Here is a 20,836-nt window from a genome sequence, read left to right on the forward strand (position 1 = left end):
ATAAACTCTAAAGCCTGCACATCTGCCAATGCACTTTATTATGGTCATATTTATGCTAATATATATGTACAAATGTATGTTGAAATGTTTAAGTGTCCTAATCCAAATTGTACACTCTCGGGAGCCGCAAGCCTACATTTCGTTGTACTGCACTTGTGCACTAACAGTGACAATAAAAGTTGATTTGATTTGATTTGATTTGGTGAGAAGGTTTCAAGGGGTGGGCCCAGAAACTCTCTCCCTCTTTCATTCTTTCTCTCACAAGCAGCCCTCACACTGGGCACCGGCTCAGTTCCCATTGAGCAGCCGCGGGGGAAGCGATGTGGGGCACGATGGGGCCAAGGCTGCGGAAGCCGCCCCTCGCTCGCTGACAATTGGGTTGATCCAGATTCCCATTACCTCCATCCAGCCTGTTGCCCCCATCTTCCCCCCTACAAATTCAGGCTGGGGTTTATTGGAGGGTGGGACCATTCCCAATTCCAGGAGCCCAGCCCGCTGAACACCTTCTCCCACTGGAACAGGAGCAGTGCGCAGGCGCAGTTTGCGGGACCCGCAGCTCCAGCCGCCGCTCGCCCTCACACCAGGTGGCGCCACTGAGCAGGACAGCCCGCGGCCTCGGGGATTGGTCCCGTTAAATGTCAATCAAAGGCCAGCAGCCAATCCACTTGGGCCAAGTCCCGCCTCCAACCGCCCTCCATTATTGGGACGATATTCAAAGCGCCGCGAGCGGGAGCTCAAACTGTCAATCAACGATCAGCCCCGCCCACTGCACCTGCTCACTCTCCGATTGGTGGCTGCCGGGGTGGGCGGGGTGATAAAGGGCCAATCAGTGCACTCCCCGCCTCCGCCTGGGAGCTGGGCTTTGCTCAGGTGAGCAGATCACGTGGGCTGGAAGGAAGGCGGCCACAAGGCAGCTTGTGCAGTCACTGGGCCTCTTGTTTTGGAGAATCAAGGAGGAGGGAGTTTAAAACATACTATTACCACACTTAATCGCCAAATAACTATTTATTTCAAACAATAAAGCACAGTATTTTCAAATGGAAAGACTTACATTTATACAGAGGCTTCTGTCCCAAAGTGCTTTACAGACAATGAATTATTGTGTTGTGTTACAGGGGGTCCGGGGAATTGTTATAACACGGGAGGGGCCTCAGAGAACCCCTGATCTACACTGTCCCATCAAACACTCCCAGGGCAGGTACAGCACGGGTTAGATACAGAGTAAAGCTCCCTCTACACTGTCCCATCAAACACTCCCAGGGCAGGTACAGCATGGGTTAGAATCAGAGTAAATCTCCCTCTACACTGCCCCATCAACCACCCCCGGGGCAGGTACAGCACGGGTTAGATACAGAGTAAAGCTCCCTCTACACTGTCCCATCAAACACTCCCCGGGCAGGTACAGCACGGGATAGATACAGAGTAAAGCTCCCTCTACACTGTCCCATCAAGCACCCCCGGGGCAGGTACAGCACGGGTTAGATACAGAGTAAAGCTCCCTCTACACTGTCCCATCAAACACCCCCGGGGCAGGTACAGCACGGGTTAGATATAGAGTAAAGCTCCCTCTACACTGACGCATCAAACACCCCCAGGGCAGGTACAGCACGGGATAAATACAGAGTAAAGCTCCCTCTACACTGTCCCATCAAACACTCCAAGGGCAGGTACAGCACAGGATAGATACAGAGTAAAGCTCCCTCTACACTGCCCCATAAACACTCCCAGGGCAGGTACAGCACGGGATAGATACAGAGTAAATCTCCCTCTACACTGTCCCATCAAACACTCCAAGGGCAGGTACAGCACGGGTTAGATACAGAGTAAAGCTCCCTCTAAAGTGTCCCATCAAACACACCCAGGGCAGGTACAGCACAGGTTAGATACAGAGTAAAGCTCCCTCTACACTGTCCCGTCAAACACTTCCAGGGCAGGTACAGCACGGGTTAGATACAGAGTAAATCTCCCTCTACACTGTCCCATCAAACACTCCCAGGGCAGGTACAGCACAGGTTAGATACAGAGTAAAGCTCCCTCTACAGTGTCCCATCAAACACTCCCAGGGCAGGTACAGCACGGGTTAGATACAGAGTAAAGCTCCCTCTACACTGTCCCATCAAACACTCCAAAGGCAGGTACAGCACGGGTTAGATACAGAGTAAAGCTCCTTCTACAGTGTCCCATCAAACACACCCAGGGCAGGTACAGCACAGGCTAGATACAGAGTAAAGCTCCCTCTACACTGTCCCATCAAACACTCCCAGGGCAGGTACAGCACGGGTTAGATACAGAGTAAATCTCCCTCTACACTGTCCCATCAAACACTCCCAGGGCAGGTACAGCACAGGTTAGATACAGAGTAAAGCTCCCTCTACAGTGTCCCATCAAACACTCCCAGGGCAGGTACAGCACGGGTTAGATACAGAGTAAAGCTCCCTCTACACTGTCCCATCAAACACTCCAAAGGCAGGTACAGCACGGGTTAGATACAGAGTAAAGCTCCTTCTACAGTGTCCCATCAAACACACCCAGGGCAGGTACAGCACAGGTTAGATACAGAGTAAAGCTCCCTCTACACTGTCCCATCAAACACTCCTAGGGCAGGTACAGCCTGGGTTAGATACAGAGTAAAGCTCCCTCTACAATGTCCCATCCAACACTCCCAGGGCAGGTACAGCACGGGTTAGATACAGAGTAAAGCTCACTCTACACTGTCGCATCAAACACTCCAAGGGCAGGTACAGCACAGGTTAGATACAGAGTAAAGCTCCCTGTACACTGTCCCATCAAACACTCCAAGGGCAGGTACAGCACGGGTTAGACACAGAGTAAAGCTCCCTCTACACTGTCCCATCAAACACTCCCAGGGCAGGTACAGCACGGGTTAAATATAGAGTAAAGCTCCCTGTACACTGTCCCATCAAACACTCCCAGGGCAGGTACAGCACGGGTTAAATATAGAGTAAAGCTCCCTCTACACTGTCCCATCACACACTCCCAGGGCAGGTACAGCACGGGTTAGATACAGAGTAAAGCTCCCTCTACACTGTCCCATCAAACACTCCCGGGGCAGGTACAGCACGGGTTAGATACAGAGTAAAGCTCCCTCTACACTGTCCCATCAAACACTTCCAGGGCAGGTACAGCACGGGTTAGATACAGTGTAAATCTCCCTCTACACTGTCCCATCAAACACTCCCAGGGCAGGCACAGCACAGGTTAGATACAGAGTAAAGCTCCCTCTACAGTGTCCCATCAAACACTCCCAGGGCAGGTACAGCATGGGTTAGATACAGAGTAAAGCTCCCTCTACACTGTCCCATCCAACACTCCCAGGGCAGGTACAGTACGGGTTAGATACAGAGTAAAGCTCCCTCTACACTGTCCCATCAAACACTCCAAAGGCAGGTACAGCACGGGTTAGATACAGAGTAAAGCTCCTTCTACACTGTCCCATCAAACACTCCCAGGGCAGGTACAGCCTGGGTTAGATACAGAGTAAAGCTCCCTCTACAATGTCCCATCCAACACTCCCAGGGCAGGTACAGCACGGGTTAGATACAGAGTAAAGCTCCCTCTACACTGTCGCATCAAACACTCCAAGGGCAGGTACAGCACAGGTTAGATACAGAGTAAAGCTCCCTCTACACTGTCCCATCAAACACTCCCAGGGCAGGTACAGCACGGGTTAGATACAGAGTAAAGCTCCCTGTACACTGTCCCATCAAACACTCCAAGGGCAGGTACAGCACGGGTTAGACACAGAGTAAAGCTCCCTCTACACTGTCCCATCAAACACTCCCAGGGCAGGTACAGCACGGGTTAAATATAGAGTAAAGCTCCCTGTACACTGTCCCATCAAACACTCCCAGGGCAGGTACAGCACGGGTTAGATACAGAGTAAAGCTCCCTCTACACTGTCCCATCACACACTCCCAGGGCAGGTACAGCACGGGTTAGATACAGAGTAAAGCTCCCTCTACACTGTCCCATCACACACTCCCAGGGCAGGTACAGCACGGGTTAGATACAGAGTAAAGCTCCCTCTACACTGTCCCATCAAACACTCCCAGGGCAGGTACAGGGACATGTTACCAATACCTCCCCTGGATACCAAGGCTAGGGGAGGCACTCTGGAAGGTATGGGGAGCTGGGACTTGTCCATGAGAGTAACTGAAAGTATCAGACCTGAAATAATCCAGCGTAATGATCGGGTGTTAGTCGTGGCTCAGTGGAACTCTCTCTCTCTCTCGCTCTCTCTCTTGTCTCTGAGTCCGTAGGTTGTGGGATCAAGTCCACCTCCAGAGACTTGAGAACATAATCTAGGCTGACACTCCAATGAGTACTGAGGGAGTGCTGCACTGTCAGCGGTGCCGTCTTTTGTCCGAGACGTTCAAGCGAGGCCCCCTCTGCCCTCTCAAGTGGACATAAAAGATCCCATGATGTTATTTCGGAGAGCAGGGGAGTTCTCCCTGGAGTCCTGGCCAACATTTCTCCCTGAACCAACATCACTAAAACAGATCATCTGGTCATTATCACAGAGCTGTTTGTGGGAGCTTGCTGTGCACAACGTGGCTGCTGCATTTCCTACATTACAACAGTGACTGCTCTTCAAAAGTACTTCATTGGCTGTAAAGCGCTTTGGGATGTCCTGAAGTTGTGAAGGTGCTGTGTGAATACAAGTCTTTCTTTAACACAGGAGAAAATGCCCAGAATGGAACAGTCGGAAACAGGACATCAATTAGTCTCCTCTTATCTTAGAGACATCAAGGACTCGATACAAAGTGTGTTTGGAACAAAGCAGATTCATTTGACTTATTTCCAGAATATTAAACTCCAGCCCAATTAGTGGGGTTATTAACATCAGCAGAAACAAATCGATTCAATCCAGCCCGCCGTGGCCTGGCTTCGAGGCTGAACCTCCGCTGCACCTGACCCCAGCCCACGTAACGTCAGGAAGCGGGTCATTGTCTCCGAGGCAGCAGGGGAGTCACAACCACAAACAGAGGCAGGCCAATGGAATCTGCCGTTTGCTGTATCAATGTGTCTGGCTCTGTTCCATGGAGGAGCCGGCAGATTTCCAGTTTCACCCACCCCTGCCCTCCGATCTGCAAGCTCCCTGTCAGCCCTGGTTTAGCAGTTGGTGCTGGATATTGCACAGATGAGGCCCGGCCAGCAAAATGGCTGGGTCCTCTCGCCAAGGACATTGGACAGGTAGCGCCATTGCACCGCTCACCCGATGTCCACCCAGAGTGAAAATCAGCCCCAAGAAGTCTAAGCTCAGCAATCTCAGCAACGTCAAACACATCCAAGATCCCTGATCAGCTGCAAGAGAAGGATTGACGTTCCATTCTTGCCCATGTGCCAGTTGCAATTGAGCCTTTCTTTGAAAATGAGCCTGACTGAATGATCTGATCTGTGGTGTTTAATGGACTTGGGAAGCCAATCCTTGTTGGAAATATGAAACTGAACCCCGTATTTATTGAAAATATCAAATCTACCTTATTCAGCTGACTGATGCATCTCAATGGCAAGAGCATTGCGATAATAAAGGTTTGCAAATCAGAGCTGAATTTGATATTTCCAAAAAAATCAACCTCAATGTTTCACAAATCCGAGATGTTCCAAGAGTTTTCAATGCGGAGGACCAGACTGGATGATGGTAAATATTTGGACATCTCCAAGCACACTGCCTGACACTGGATTGTCCTCCACATTACAAGCTGTCTTATCCTCTTCAGCAATGCACATCTTCAAATGAGAGAAAAGGTCGTCGCGTGTCTGGGTTTCTTCCTGCACAATGGACCTCCAGTTTGTTCCCATTTGTTCACTGCAGTGAAGAGATCACTGCTTTGCTGTCAGATCACAGGCCAAATGTCAGAATTAAAGCAATTGTGGTGATAAGAGTAGCTGGAACATTATTAAGGATCAGAACCAAACTATTGTCAGGAGAAGTCTGCTTGAGTTGTGTTTGGAAACAGCAGGGGGTGATTTTAACCTCATGCACCCGACGGGAAACTAATGCGATCAGATCGGCCGTTTGTTTTACACCCCGCCCGATTTCACTTTCGACTGAAATCATTGGAGAGCAAAATCAGGGAAGGTGTAAAACAGGCAGGAAATTCAATCCCGTCAGGTGGGGGAGGTTCAAATTACCCCCAGCATATCTGAACTAGAAGGACAACTACTAAAAATGGCCAAAAGGACCATAAAATAATGATGGAAATTGCCTGAGCAGTTCCACAGCAACACGAATCCCCAAATGGGAAACTTTCTGCTTTCTAACCTCGTACACTATTTATCTACAAAGTACATCTCTACTTATCATCAACAGCAAGCTGCAATATCACTTATTGGAATATGATTGTTTGACTAAGTAAGAGTTTAGCCAAAGAACTACCTGCAGTTATTTTACAAATATAGTATTTTCTTACTTTAAGCAAACCCTTTGAATTTTCTTTTGCCTTTTATTTTTTGTTGTGTGTTTTTTTCTCTTTAGGTCCCTGCACACAACCAAAGCATTCTCAGCTGAGGGAACAGGTGGGCAGCTTGCTTTGACCCTGCCGTTCTACTGTGACCCGTGGGGTCTCATCCTCCAAATGTACTTCCTTGTGGGGACACGCTCACTTTCTGTTGACCCCCTCTTTCTTCCCGACAGTCCAGTAGAGATTAAGGATTTGCAGTGTGAGGGAGAATGGGCATAAACCCACATCCCACCATTCTTTGGTGCCATTTGTTGAGCTGGCATGCTGTGCCCGTCTCCGTTAATGACTTCTGATTTCTTCAGTTTTTTGAAGCAGAAACAGTGTCCAGAAAGAGCTACTTGTACTTCAAAAGACTCGAGCCGCTCGGTCAAACAGCCACGTGGACTTTCAGTCCAACATATACTCCATCGATCGATCGAGCACTCATTTCATTCATTTAGTAACGGCAGATTTTACTATCTTACACCACATTCTGTGTATTTAGGATAGTATCTGATGACTATCTGAATTTATGTTGATAAATTATTGGGAGGGTAGAAGTGGTGCGATGCTCAACATTAAGAGTCGGACAGTTTCCGATTCACCAATTGAACACTTTGCTCTCATCAACGTGCGTGGTCCCTTTAAATATGCTGCGCAGTTTCTCTCCCAGCGGCAGGAGCTGGTGAGCGGCCTGCACGGATCCTCGCCATTGCTGCGCCACCGTGCAGCCACGCACCTTAGGGGCAACATTGGTGTGCGGCCCTCAACAGCTCGCCACAACTTGTTCAGTGGCCCTCCAGCCCAAATCATTGCCCACCCATGCCCAAAACCATCTTTAACGGGATTCTGCCTCCTGACGGAGCTGGGAAAGATTTTGCCATTTTTACCACAATTGAGCACCACCTTCTTTTCCAAAGATCTCTGAGCTTCTCTATTGCTGCTTTTGTCTCCCTCAACTGTGGGTGATATTTCTCTCTATTCTCCTGTAAACTGAATTCATCTTGATCTGAACTGGGTTCAATGTAAGACAGTTCAGGGAGTCAGGCATCATTCACCCCTAGACCTACGCTGGCTGGTAAAACCCCAGTCATTTCCTTAGTAAGGATTCCTCTGGTTCCTCGCCATATATTTGTCAGGATACCGAAACCCAGCTTTCTTAAAGCCAACTCCTGGAGGCCCCACTCCCTGAGCCTACAACCTTCAGCAGGGTCAGTGGTGGAGTTCCACAGCAGGAGTGAACCCAACTGTCAGAATGAACATGGTTCAGTCCTGGATGTGATTAACAGCAGCAATAACAGCAGAATCCAACCCCTGCAGTCACTTGTGAACTTGCTGATGTGTCAGCAGGTTGTATGACCGAGTGAATCCCTTCCCACACTCGGAACAGGTGAATGGCCTCTCCCCAGTGTGAGTGCGCTGGTGTCTCAGCAGGATGGAGCTCTGAGTGAATCCCTTCCCACACACTGAGCAGGTGAATGGCCTCTCCCTAGAGTGAACTCGTTGGTATGCCAGCAGGCTGCAGTTCTGAGTGAGTCACTTACCACACACTGAGCAGGTGAACAGCCTCTCCCCGGTGTGAACTCGCTGGTGTGTCAGTAGGTGGGATGAATTTGTGAATCCCTTCCCACACACTGAGCAGGTGAATGGCCTCTCCCCAGTGTGAACTCGCTGGTGTGTCAGAAAGGTGGTTCAATTCGTGAATCCTTTTCTACAGTCAGAGCAGGTGAACGGCCTCTACCCAGAATGAATTCGCTGGTGTGTCAGCAGATCCCTTTTGCTTTTAAAGCTTTTCTCACAGTCAGAACATTTAAAAGGTCTCATGTTTGTGTGAACAAGTTGGTGTCTCAGTAGCTGGGATGACTAAGTGAGTCCCTTCCCACACACGGAGCAGGTGAACGGCCTCGCCCCAGTGTGAATTCGCTGGTGTGTCAGCAGGTCACTTGACTGAGTGAATCCATTCCCACACTCAGAGCAGGTGAACGGTCTCTCCCCGGTGTGACTGCGCCGATGGGTTTCCAGCTGATACGGGTCATCAAATCCTTTCCCACAGTCCCTACATTTCCCCAGTTTCTCCCTGGTGTGACTGCGCTTGTGTTTCGCCAGGCCAGAGGATCGACTGAATCCTCGTCCACACACACAACACGTGTACGGTTTCTCCCCACTGTGAACTGTGCTTTTTGCTTTCATGTTATGTCTGATGATATTCAGGTCCTGCTGAATTGAGTGACTCTGTCAGATCTTGATGTTTGAGTTAAATATCCTGTCTACAAATCCTCCCCTTCTAATACCCTGTAAAATGAATATAAAACAAGAAAATGGAGCATGAGAGAGAACACACAAAAACACAAAGACAGGTTGTGAAATTGAGCTCAATAAATCTGGGAATTTGTTGGGCCAGTACCAGGAAAAAAGTAATGATGAAAGCTGCCGGATTGTCATTAAAATCCCAACTGGTTCACTAATGTCCCACAGGGGTATGGGGATCGGGCGGGAAAGTCAAGTTGAGGTCGAAGATCAGCCATGATCTTATTGAATGGCGGAGCAGGCTCGAGGGCTGTATGGTCTACTCCTGCTCCTAATTCTTGTGTTCTTATGGAAGGGAACCAGCCACCCTACCTATCCCACGACTTCTACCGCCTAGAAGGAAAAGAGCAGCAGGTGCATGGGAACACCATCATCTGCAAGTCACACACCATCCTGACTTGGACATATATCATCATTCCTTCATTGTCACTGGGTCACAATCCTGGAACTCCATCCCGAACAGCCATCACCACACGGACTGCAGCGGTTCAAGAAGGCAGCTCACCACCACCTGCTCAATGGGAAACTAGGGAGGCCGGTGGGCGCCGCGGGGACTGGAGTGCATCATCACCCCGGCCAATGTGATTTTAATTTAATTTAATAAGTTTTAAAAATTAATCTAGTGTTTTTTTAATCTTCTTTACAGTCCACTTGTTCGGCTGGGAGAGCGGGAGGCTCCACTCGGCGATGCAGAGAGCTCTGTGGATGGAGAAGAATGTCAACCAGAGTCTGCCGGATCTGCACAAACTCTCCACTGGGAGCGCCGACCCTCATCTGTGTGAATTCCTGGAGACCCGCTATCTGGATGAACAAGTAAAGATGACCAAGAAGCTTGGAGATCACATCATTAACTTAAAGAGACTGGGACCCCTGCCTTGTAGGGAATGATGGCTTGTGACTTTGTACAAAGAGCTGAGCCTGAGGTCTGTAAACGTCATTTACTGTAAAAATGTTCAAATATTAAATATTTAAAAATAAACCCGTGGGGACGCGGGCTGCAAACGCCCAAGTGTGGCCCCATTATTAAAACAGTAAAAAAATTAATGCTGGGCCATCCAGCGACGCCCAGATCCTCAGTCCCAGTGACCGCCTCAGAAGAATAGAAGATGGCGGCGCGTAACCCGGGCCTGCAACCGAGAAAAAGCCTCACAGCTGCCGTCCGGTGGAACATAGACCGGGCTGCTGGATCTCATTCGGGCCTGAGGCCGTTCTCCAACTTTATAAACCCTGCGGCATGGCCTACCTGCAGTTTATTAATCTCTGAACCCCGCTCCCGCCGACTAGCAGCTCAGCCCGGCGACCGCGCAGGGCTTTCTTTGTAAAGGCGGTGAGGGACACGTGACCCGGGCCCAGGGGCTGATTGACGGGAGCTTCCGACCAATAGGGAGCGAGTGGGGCGGGGCTGGAGCAACTAGCCGGCGGCGGGTCCTCCAACCAATTGGGAAGCCTGAGGGGCGGAACTTGCGCCGGCTGATTGTCGGATCCGCAGGGCAGCGAGTTTCTCCAGTCCCTTGTTCAGGGCCCGGGGCCAGGGGAGGCTGTGGGCCTTTATTCCCCTCACTGGACACAAGGCTCTTTGGCTCACAACACACAGGCTCAGACTGCAAGACAGACTTTTTAAATTCATCAATAAAAGCAGATAAACCTTGTGCTTCTGTAGAACAAACTTTCTAATATTTGGGAGTAAATGTACAAGTTTTTTTCCCTCTGGGGAATTTATTATTAGTTTCACGAAACAACAACAACCACTTGTATTTATAAAGCGCCTTTAATGTAGTAAAACATCCCAAGGCTGTTCACAGAATCGTTATAAAACAAAATTTGACAGCGAGCCACATAAGAAGACATTAGGGCAGATGACCAAAAGCTTGGTAAAAGAAGTAGGTTTTAAGGAGCATCTTAAAGAAGGAGAGAGGTAGAGGCAGAGAGGTTTAGGGAAGGAATTCCAGAGCTTATTTACTGTGGCCACGTTTGATTTAAACCGTTGATTTCTCTGACTGCCACTTTTGTTTTTCTCCTTCCTATCTTTTGCTTTTATCCCTGTTTTCCTTTCCTCTGTCTCCCTGCTCAGGTTCCCAACCCCCTGCCATTTTAGTTTAAACCCCCCCGAACAGTGCTAGCAAACCTCCCCGCGAGGATATTTGTCCCGCTCTGGTTCAGGTGCAACCCGTCCGACTTGTACAAGTCCCACCTTCCCCAGAAGCAGGCCCAGTGATCCAGGAAACTAAAGCCCTCCCTCCTGCACCAACTCTTTAGCCACGCATTCATCTGCTCTATCCTCCTATTCCTATACTCACTAGCATGTGGCACCGGGAATAATCCAGAGACTACAACCTTTGAGGTCCTGCTCTTTAATCTGCTCCCTAGCTCCCTAAATTCTTGTTGCAGGACCTCATCCCTCTTCCTACCTATGTCGTTGGTCCCAATGTGAACCACGACCTCTGTCTGTTCACCCTCCCCCTTCAGAATGCCCTGCAGCCGTTCAGTGACATCCTTGACCCTGGCACCAGGGAGGCAACAAACCATCCTGGAGTCACGTCTATGGCCACAGAAACGCCTATCTGTTCCCCTTATGATAGAATCCCCTACCACTATTGCTCTCCCACTCTTTTTCCTCCCTTCCTGAGCAGCAGCAACACCCCCGGCACCAGGAAGTTGGCTGCTGTTGCCTTCCTCTGGTGAGTCATCCCCCTCAACAGTATCCAAATTGGTATACCTGTTTGAAAGGGGGATGGCCACAGGGGTCTCCTACACTACCTGCCTGCTTCTACTGCTCCGCCTGGTGGTCACCCATTTCCCTCCTGCCTGTGCAGCCCTACCCTGCGGCGTGACCAACTCATCAAACGTGTAATCCACGACCCTCTCAGCATCGTGAATGCTCCACAACCCATCCATCCGCAGCTCCAGCGCCTCAATACGGCCCGTTAGTAGCTGCAGCTGGATGCACTTCTGGCACACGTGGTCATCAGGGACACTGGCAGCGTCCCTGAATTCCCACATAGAGCAAGAGGAGCATAACACGGGGCTGGGCTCTCCTGGCATGACTTACCCCTTTAATTAATTTAAATTAATTCAATACCACCAGTTAAAGATATACTCTAGGGCGCTTATTTACCAACTGTCCCCACTACACCACAGAGACCCAAGAAAATATAAACTGCAGAATTTAAGCTTGTAATAAAAGAAATACTCACCAACCAATCACTTACCTGCTTCCTGGTGACGTCACACTTGGATTACTTTTTACCTCTCTCCTCTGCTGTTGAATTGGTCAGGCCTCGTTCGCTGCCGCCGGTTTTAACTGCCGCCGGTCGCGCCTCTGCTCTCCCCCAGGTCCAAGCTCTCTGGTCGGGCCTCGTTTGCTGCCGCCGCTTTTAAGCTCTGCCGCCGGTCACTGCCCCCTCACAGGTCCGATGCTCTGATCGGGCCTCACCTCGCAACTGCCGCCGCTTTTAAGCTCTGCCGCCAGTCACTGCCCCCTCACAGGTCCGATGCTCTGATCGGGCCTCGCCTCGCAACTGCCGCCGCTTTTAAGCTCTGCCGCCGGTCACTGCCCCCTCACAGGTCCGATACTCTGATCGGGCCTCACCTCGCAACCTCACATCCACCTGAGGGGGCAGACGGGGGCCTCGGTTTAACGTCTCATCCGTAGGACGGCGCTCCTTCATTACTGCCCCTCCAACATTGCGGCGCTCCCTCAGTACTGCCCCTCCGACAGTGCGGCGCTCCCTCAGTACTGCCCCTCCAACAGTGCGGAGCTCCCTCAGTACTGCCCCTTCGACAGTGCGGCGCTCCCTCAGTACTGCCCCTCCGACAGTGCGGAGCTCCCTCAGTACGGACCCTCCGACAGTGCAGCGCTCCCTCAGCACCGCACTGGAGTGTCAGCCTCGCTTTATAAGCTCAAGTCCCTGGAGCGGGATTTGAACCCACAACCTTCTGACTCTGCTGTCCACTGAGCCACAGCTGACTCCAGTCTTTTACACAGTTTCATCATAACTTCCTTGCTTTTTGCACTCTACGCCTCTCCTAAAGCAGGGGAGTTATGATGAATTGTTAAACAGTTTTTTTGCAGAGTGACCAAGGCTGTGTGTAGGAAACAATTTTGCATTTGAAAGAAGGTTGTATTGTGAAGCTTGTGCCCCTTTGCCAGGCCCGCTGCCTGCGGCCCCTCTCCCAGATTCCAGCCCCAGCTCTGTGCTGACTGAGCTGCTCTCACCTGGGGACAGCGCGTCACAATCGGCCACAGCGCACCTGAGCTGGAGAGGAGGCCCCGCCCCCGTGCCGCGCCGCCATTGGTTGGAGGACCAGGCCGCCCAGTTCAGTCCTCCCACCTCAGCCCTCTTCCTATTGGTCAGCGCTCCCGTCAGTCAGAATCACATTGCTCCGGCTCACTCCGCCACCCGCGCGGGTCAATCCGCTCCGTTCGGTGTCCGCGGAGGTCCCGCCCGCCCGACTCTCAGGTTTGGTTTTTCTGGTATTTTACTTTATAATCTCGCTCTCCGCTCCCCCCTCACCTCGATTTAAATCGATTCCCCAACACTTGACTTTACCCCGGCCGCTGATTCCGCCTCTTCCCCGGGCCCGGCCTTCCGGCTAGTCCCCGGAGGCCCCGCGCAGGCGCACTGGCAGCCTCGTGTTGCGCCTGCCCGCGCTGTGATTGGTGCCGAGGAAGGCAAGTGGGCGTGTCCGGGCCCCGGCCCACGTGGGGGAGACAAAGGCTGGCTGGAGCGCATGCGCAGCCCGCCTGGCCCCGTTGGGAAGCTTTTCAAATATTTTTTTTTGCGAAACCAATTGAAAACACTCATTAATTCCCCCAACCTCCTCCCCTCTAAAGTGCGATTATTATTATTTTTGTTTTTTCCTCATTTGTGTGGGGTGTCTTTTTTTTTTACCTTGCGGTGGCGTGCGCCGATCCAACCGAACACTGGGCGTTGCGTGCTGGCGTCAGCGCGTAATCGGAGCGGGGTGATTGACGCAAGGCGCCCGCCAATCAGAAGCGGGGAAAACGCTGGGAGGACCGGGCGGGCTGACGGTCCTCCAACCAATGGCGGCGCGGGAAGGAGGGGGGCGGGACCTCGGTGGGCTGCAGGCCGCTTTCCTGCTTTCATTGTCTGCAGGAGCTGTTCAAGGGAAGGGGAGGGGGTGGGAAAAAACCCCAGCTTGTGAGTGTTTATTCCTTTGCATTACCTTTATTGCAAGGCTATTCATCCACTGCATTCATTTAAAAAAAAGTGAACCTTTGCTCTTTTCGACTTTTATCCAGAACAAAGAGCCCTGGTGCTGTGAACATTTTGGTGGGCAGCCACTTTTAAAGGGACAAAGACCAGCATTCTTCCTCCTCTCTCTCTCTCTCTCTCTCTTGTGAGTATTTGTGGTGGGTGAGAGAGTGGCGGGGTGGTGGTGAGTCAAAGGGGACTGCGGCCCCTTTTGAACAAAAACAATTGCTTGGCCATTTAAAGGGGAATGGGTGCCCCCCCCCCCCCCCCAGGTATTTAAAGGGGCAGTGCCTCTCTCTATCATGTAAGAGCAGGGAGGTTCCGCTTGAACTGTACAAAAACACCAGTTAGGCCACCGCGTGCAGTTCTGGTCGTCCCCATTGCAGGAAAGATGTGACTGTGCTCCAGATGGGAGATTTACGAGGATGTTGCCAGGACTAGAGAATTTCAGCTACAAGGAAAGATTGAATACATAGAAACATAGAAGATAGGAGCAGGAGTAGGCCATTCAGCTCCTCGAGCCTGTTCCGCCACTCAATGAGATCATGGCTGATCATCCAAATTCAGAACCCGGTCCCTGCCTCCTCCCCATATCCCTTTAGCCTTAAGAAATATATAAGTACAGGAGTAAAGAAGTCTTACTCCAATTATACAGGGCCTTGGTGAGACCACACCTGGAGTACTGTGTACAATTTTGGTGTCCTTACCTAAGGAAGGATATACTTGCCATAGAGGGAGTGCAATGAAGGTTCACGAAATTGATTCCTGGGATGGCGGGACTGTTGTATGAGAAGAGATTGAGTAAACTAGGCCTGTATTCTCTTGAATTCAGAAGAATGAGAGGGGATCTCATTGAAACTTATAAAATTCTAACAGGACTAGACAGACTAGATGCAGGAAGGATGTTCCCAATGGCGGGGGAGTCCAGAACCAGGGGTCACAGTCTAAGGATAAGGGGTAATCCATTTAGGACAGAAATGAGGAGGAATTTCTTCACCCAGAGAGTGGTGAACCTGTGGAATTCTCTACCACAGAAGGCAGTGGAGGCCAATTCATTAAATATATTCAAGAAGGAGTTAGATATATTTCTTAAGGCTAAAGGGATCTAGGGATATGGGGAGAAGGCAGTGACAGGGTACTGAATTTGGATGATCAGCCGTGATCTCATTGAATGGCGGAGCAGGCTCGAGGGGCCGAATGGCCTACTCCTGCTCCTATCTTCTATGTTTCGATGTCTTAAAGGAGGATAGCAAGGCGGAGAGGTTCAGGGAGGGAATTCCAGAGCTTAGGGCCGAGGCAACAGAAGACACGGCCACTGATTGTTGAGCGATTATAATCAGGGATGCTCAAGAGGGCAGAATTGGAGGAGCGCAGATGTCTCGGTGGGGGGGGGGGCGGGGGGGTTGTTTTCTTTGGAACCGGGGAGGCTGAGGGGAGACCTGATTGAGGTGTATAAAATTCTGAGGGGCCGAGATAGGAAGGACCTATTTCCCTTGGCAGAGGGGTCCACAACCAGGGGGCGTAGATTTAAAGTAATTGCTCGGAGCTTTAGAGGGGAGTTGAGGAGAAATGTTTTCACCCAGTGGGTGGTGGGGGTCTGGAACTCACTGCCTGACAGGGTGGTAGAGGCAGAAACTCTCATCACATTTTAAAAGTACTTGGATGTGCACTTGAAGTGCCGTAACCTACAAGGCTACGGACCAAGTGCTGGAAAGTGGGATTAGGGTGGATAGCACTTAATCGGCTGGCACGGACAAGATGGGCCGAATGGCCTCCTTCTGTGTCATTATTTTTCTGTGATTCTATCGCGGGGGGCGGGTGGTTGTGAGGCTGAAGGGAATAACTAAGATAGGGAGGGGCGAGGCCATGGAGGGATTTGAAAACAAGGATGAGAGTTTTGAATCGAAACATTGCTTAACCGGGAGCCAGTGTAGGTCAGCGAGCACAGGGGTGATGGGTGAACGGGACTCGGCGTTGAGTTACGACACGGGTAGTTTTGGATCACCTCAAGTTTACATAGGGTAGAATGTGGGAGGCCAGCCAGGAGTGTGTTGGAATAGTCGAGTCTAGAGGTATCAAAGGCCCGGGTGAGGGTTTCAGCAGTGGATGAGCTGAGGCAGGGGCGGAGACGGGCGATGTTACGGAGGTGGAAATAGGCGGTCTTTGTTATGCTGTGGATATGTGTTCGGAAGCTCATTTCAGGGTCAGATATGACACCAAGGTTGTGAACAGTGTGGTTCAGCCTCAGAGAGATGTTAGGGAGAGGGATGGAGTCAGTGGCTAGGGAACAGAGTTTGTGGCCAGGGACTGAAAACAATTGCTTTAGTCTTCCCAATATTTAATTGGAGAAAATTTCTGCTCACCCAGAACCGTGGAGGGGTCGAGAGAAGTGGTGGTGAGGTAGAGCTGGGTGTCGTCAGCGTACATGTGGAAACTGACGCTGTGTTTTCAGATGTCACCAAGGGGCAGCATTTAGATGAGAAATAGGAGGGGCCCAAGGATAGATCCTTGGGGGACACCAGAGGTAGTGATGCGGGAGTGGGAAGAGAAGCCATTGCAGGTGATTCTGTGGCTACGATTAGATAGATAAGAATGGAACCAGGCGAGTGCAGTCCCACCCAGCTGGACGACGGTGGAGAGGCGTTGGAGAAGGATGGAGTGGTCAACCGTGTCAAAGACTGCAGACAAGTCAGGAAGGTTGAGGGGGGATAGTTTACCTTTGTCACAGTCACAAAGGATGTCATTTTTGACTTTGAATCTTGATTTGACTTCAGGGCCAAGTCAGTGAGGTGGATTGGGCTGTTTCTGGCCCGCTGGTTATTGTGGGCACGGCTGGACACCAGTGGGACCGGCTCTGCCCTGTTTGTTCTTTGAGGCAAAATAAGCCAAAAAAAATTCCTGCTTCCCCCCTTACCCTTTCTACACTCCTTTTACAGGGTTTTAGAAGTGGAGCATTTACAGACAGGAAGCTCAAACCAAACATCACCTCAAGATCGGAGAGTTACGCGATTCCTCAGGACATGATTCAGTCGCTCCTCCAATCTGCTGGCACACCCATGAGTTCACACTGGGGAGAGAACTTTTAAATGTTCTGAAAGAGTTTCAAAATCTACAAATACCTGAAGCGACACCAGTGGCCATACACTGGGGGAAACCCGGGCCCCGTGTGTGGGAAGGGATTCACTCAGCCATCCGCTCCAATGATACACCAGCAAGTTCACACTAGGGAGAGACCGTTACCCCACTCCGTGTGTGGGCAGGGATTAATTGCACCCTCCGTGCTGCTGAGACACCAGCTTGTCCACACCAATGAGAGACCGTTGACCTGCTCCGTGTTTTTGAAGCGATTCTCTCATTCTGCCACCCTCCTGAGACACCAGCTTGTTCACAGTGATGAGATTAAATGTTCTGACTGTGGGAAGAGATTTAAAAGGTCCCAGGATCTGAAGAGACACCAGCTGGAGAGAGCAGGAGAGATTCTGTTCACCTGCTCCGTGTGTGGGAAGAGATTCACTCAGTCCTTGAATCTGCTGGCACACCAGCGAGTTCACACTGGGGAGAGGCCGGTAAAACATTCCAACTGTGGGAAATGCATTAGAAGGTCCCAGGAGCTGAAGGGTCACCAGCTGGAGACATTAGGAAAGAGACCGTTCACCTGCTGTGTGTGTGGGAAGGGATTCACTCAGCCATCAAGCCTGGTGAGACACCAGCGATATCACACCGGGGAGAGGCCGTTCACCTGCTCTGTCTGTGGGAAGGGACTCACTCAGTCATCCCACCTACTGACACACCAGCGAGTTCACACTGGGGAGAGACCGTTCACCTGCTCTGTGTGTGGGAAGGGATTCACTCAGTCATCCCACCTGTTGAGACACCAGCGATATCACACTGATGAGAGACCATTTAAATGTTTCAACTGTGGGAAGAGCTTTAAAACCTCTGGGGATCTGAAGGGCCACCAGCGAGTTCACACCGATGAGAGACCATTTAAATGTTCCGACTGTGAGAAGAGCTTTAAAAGCTTCAGGGATCTGAAGCAACACCAGCGAGTTCACACTGATGAGAGACCGTTTACATGTTCTGTCTGTGGGAAGAGCTTTAAAAGCTCCGGGAATCTGAACGGACACCAGCGAGTTCACACCGGGGTGAGGCCATTCACCTGCTCCGTGTGTGGGAAGGGATTCACTCAGTCATCCCACCTGCTGGCACACCAGCGGGTTCACACTGATGAGACACCATTTAAATGCTCTGACTGTGGTAAGAGCTTTAAAAGCTCCGGGGAGCTGAAGAGACACCAGCGAGCTCACACTGTTCTATAGTGCAGGGCCCTGCAGACAGTTGGAGTGACAGAAACATGGAATTGATGAATGTTTTGAAATTCTTGTACTGCTGTTTAATCTTTAAGACTGCTGTGCTGATGATTCCCTTCGATTGACTGTTCATGGTGTGGAGATGCTGGAGTTGGACTGGGGTGGACAAATGCAAGAAGTCACACAACACCAGGTTATAGTCCAACAGCTTTATTTGAAATCACAAGCTTTCGGAGCGCTGCTCCTTCGTCAGGTGAAGTGGAGAGATGCATAAAACACAGATTATATAGTCAGAGAATAATGTCAGATGTTTACAGGTAATCTTTCTAACTGCCATTTATCACACCTCGGCAGAGAGATAATCACAGCAATCAAAGGTGTGAATGGTGTCCAAACAGGTCAGTCAGGAAAACATTACATCAAAGAACAATGAGGTGGGGTCACAAGGGGTCAAATGTTGCAGATGCTGGGGTCTGTATGAAAAACACAAAAACAGACAAAAAACTTTTTTTTGCTGGAAATCACAGCAGGTCCGGCCGCATCTGTGTGCAGAGAACAAGCCAATGACGACTCTAGTCTGGATGACCCTACGTCAGGGAGCACTTCAGCAGTCAAGGACATTCAGCCTCCGATCTTCGGGTAAGCATTCTCCAAGGCGGCCTTCGAGACACACGACAACGCAAAATCGTCGAGCAGAAACTGATAGCCAAGTTCCGCACCCATGAGGACGGCCTCAACCGGGATCTTGGATTCATGTCACGCTACATGTAACCCCACCTGACGTAGGGTCATCCAGACTCGAGTCATCATTGGCTTGTTCTCTCCACACAGATGCGGCCGGACCTGCTGTGATTTCCAGCAAAAAAAATGTTTTTTGTCTTTTTTTGTTTTTCATACAGACCCCAGCATCTGCAACATTTGACCCCTTGTGACCCCACCTCATTGTTCTTTGATGTAATGTTTTCCTGACTGACCTGTTTGGACACCATTCACACCTTTGATTGCTGTGATTATCTCTCTGCCGAGGTGTGATAAATGGCAGTTAGAAAGATTACCTGTAAACATCTGACATTATTCTCTGACTATATAAGCTGTGTTTTTATGCATCTCTCCACTTCACCTGACGAAGGAGCAGCGCTCCGAAAGCTTGTGATTTCAAATAAAGCTGTTGGACTATAACCTGGTGTTGTGTGACTTCTTAAATTTGACTGTTGATGGTGTTCCATAGAATGTACAGCACAGAAACAGGCCATTCGGCCCAACTGGTTCATGCCAGTGTTTGTGCTCCACACCCACCCTACTTCAATTAACTCGATCAACACATCCTCCCATTCCTTTCTCCCTCATGTGGCTTCCCCATAAATCCATCTGTGCTGTTCACCTCAACCACTCCTTGTGGTAGCGAGTTCCCCATTCTCACCATTCTCTGGATAAAAAAGTTTCTCCTGAATTCCCTCCTGGATTTATTAGTGACTATTTTAAGTTTGTGGCCTCATAAATATGATGAAATTCTGTTAATCTGACCAGTATGTTGTTGTACTTTGTCTTTTTCTGATGAATTAAACATTACTGAGCCCTTGTACGCGTGTTATGGGATGACGTTTTTTTTAATGCGTTCATGGGATGTGGGCGTCGCTGGCAAGGCCAGCATTTATTGCCCATGCCTAATTGCCCTTGAGAAGGTGGTGGTGAGCCACCTTCTTGAACCGCTGCAGTCCGTGTGGTGAAGGTACTCTCACAGTGCTGTCAGGGAGGGAGTTCCAGGACTTTGACCAGCGACGATGAAGGAATGGCGATATACTTCCAAGCTAGAATGGTGTTTGACTTGGAGTTGGTGGTCATAGAGTCATAGTGTTACACAGCACAGAAAGAGGCCCATCGTGTCTGCGCTGGCCATCAAGTCCTGTCTATTCTAATCCCATTTTCCAGCACTTGGTCCGTAGCCTTGTAAGCAATGGCGTTTCAAGTGCTCATCTAAATGCTTCTTGAATGTTATGAGGGTTCCTGCCTCTACCACCCTTTCAGGCAGTGAGTTCCAGATTCCAACCACCCTCTGGGTGAAAAGGTTTTTCCTCAAATCCCCTCTAAACCTCCTGCCCCTTATCTTGAAACTATGCCCCATGGTTATTGGCTCCTCTACTAAGGGGAAAAGTTCCTTTCTATCTACCCTATCTATGCCCCTCATAATTTTGTACACCTCAATCATGTCCCCCCCTCAGCCTTCCCTGCTCTAGGATCCAGGAAGGATGTTTCTGATGGCCGGGGAGTCCAGAACCAGGGGTCGTAGTTTAAGGATAAGGGGTAAGCCATTTAGGACTGAAATGAGGAGGAATTTCTTCACCCAGAGAGTGGTGAACCTGTGGAATTCTCTGCCACAGAGGGTGGTGGAGGCCAGTTCATTAAATATATTCAAGAAAGAGTTGGATATATTTCTTGAGGCTAAAGGGATCAAGGGATATGGGGAGAAGGCAGGGACAGGGTACTGAATTTGGATGATCAGCCATGATCTCATTGAATGGTGGAGCAGGCTCGAGTGGCC

At 50.2% G+C, this 20,836-nt stretch overlaps 1 protein-coding gene and 1 pseudogene across 1 annotated transcript; one reads left to right on the plus strand and one right to left on the minus strand.

The window, feature by feature from the left end:
• Window positions 1-7,784: 7,784 nt before the first annotated feature.
• On the minus strand, window positions 7,785-8,654 carry LOC147084050 (uncharacterized; annotated as a pseudogene).
• Window positions 8,655-8,657: 3 nt separating this feature from the next.
• On the plus strand, window positions 8,658-18,681 carry LOC147084051 (uncharacterized). Its single transcript, XM_085979943.1, has 2 exons — window positions 8,658-8,675; window positions 17,410-18,681. Exons 1-2 carry the CDS (start codon window positions 8,658-8,660, stop codon window positions 18,304-18,306), a joined length of 915 nt encoding a protein of 304 aa, XP_085836069.1. The 3' UTR covers window positions 18,307-18,681.
• Window positions 18,682-20,836: the final 2,155 nt, after the last annotated feature.

Source organism: Somniosus microcephalus, unplaced genomic scaffold (assembly GCF_052327205.1).
Source record: "Somniosus microcephalus isolate GS21.2 unplaced genomic scaffold, FLI_Smic_1.0 scaffold4, whole genome shotgun sequence".
NCBI classification, from domain to species: domain Eukaryota; kingdom Metazoa; phylum Chordata; class Chondrichthyes; order Squaliformes; family Somniosidae; genus Somniosus; species Somniosus microcephalus.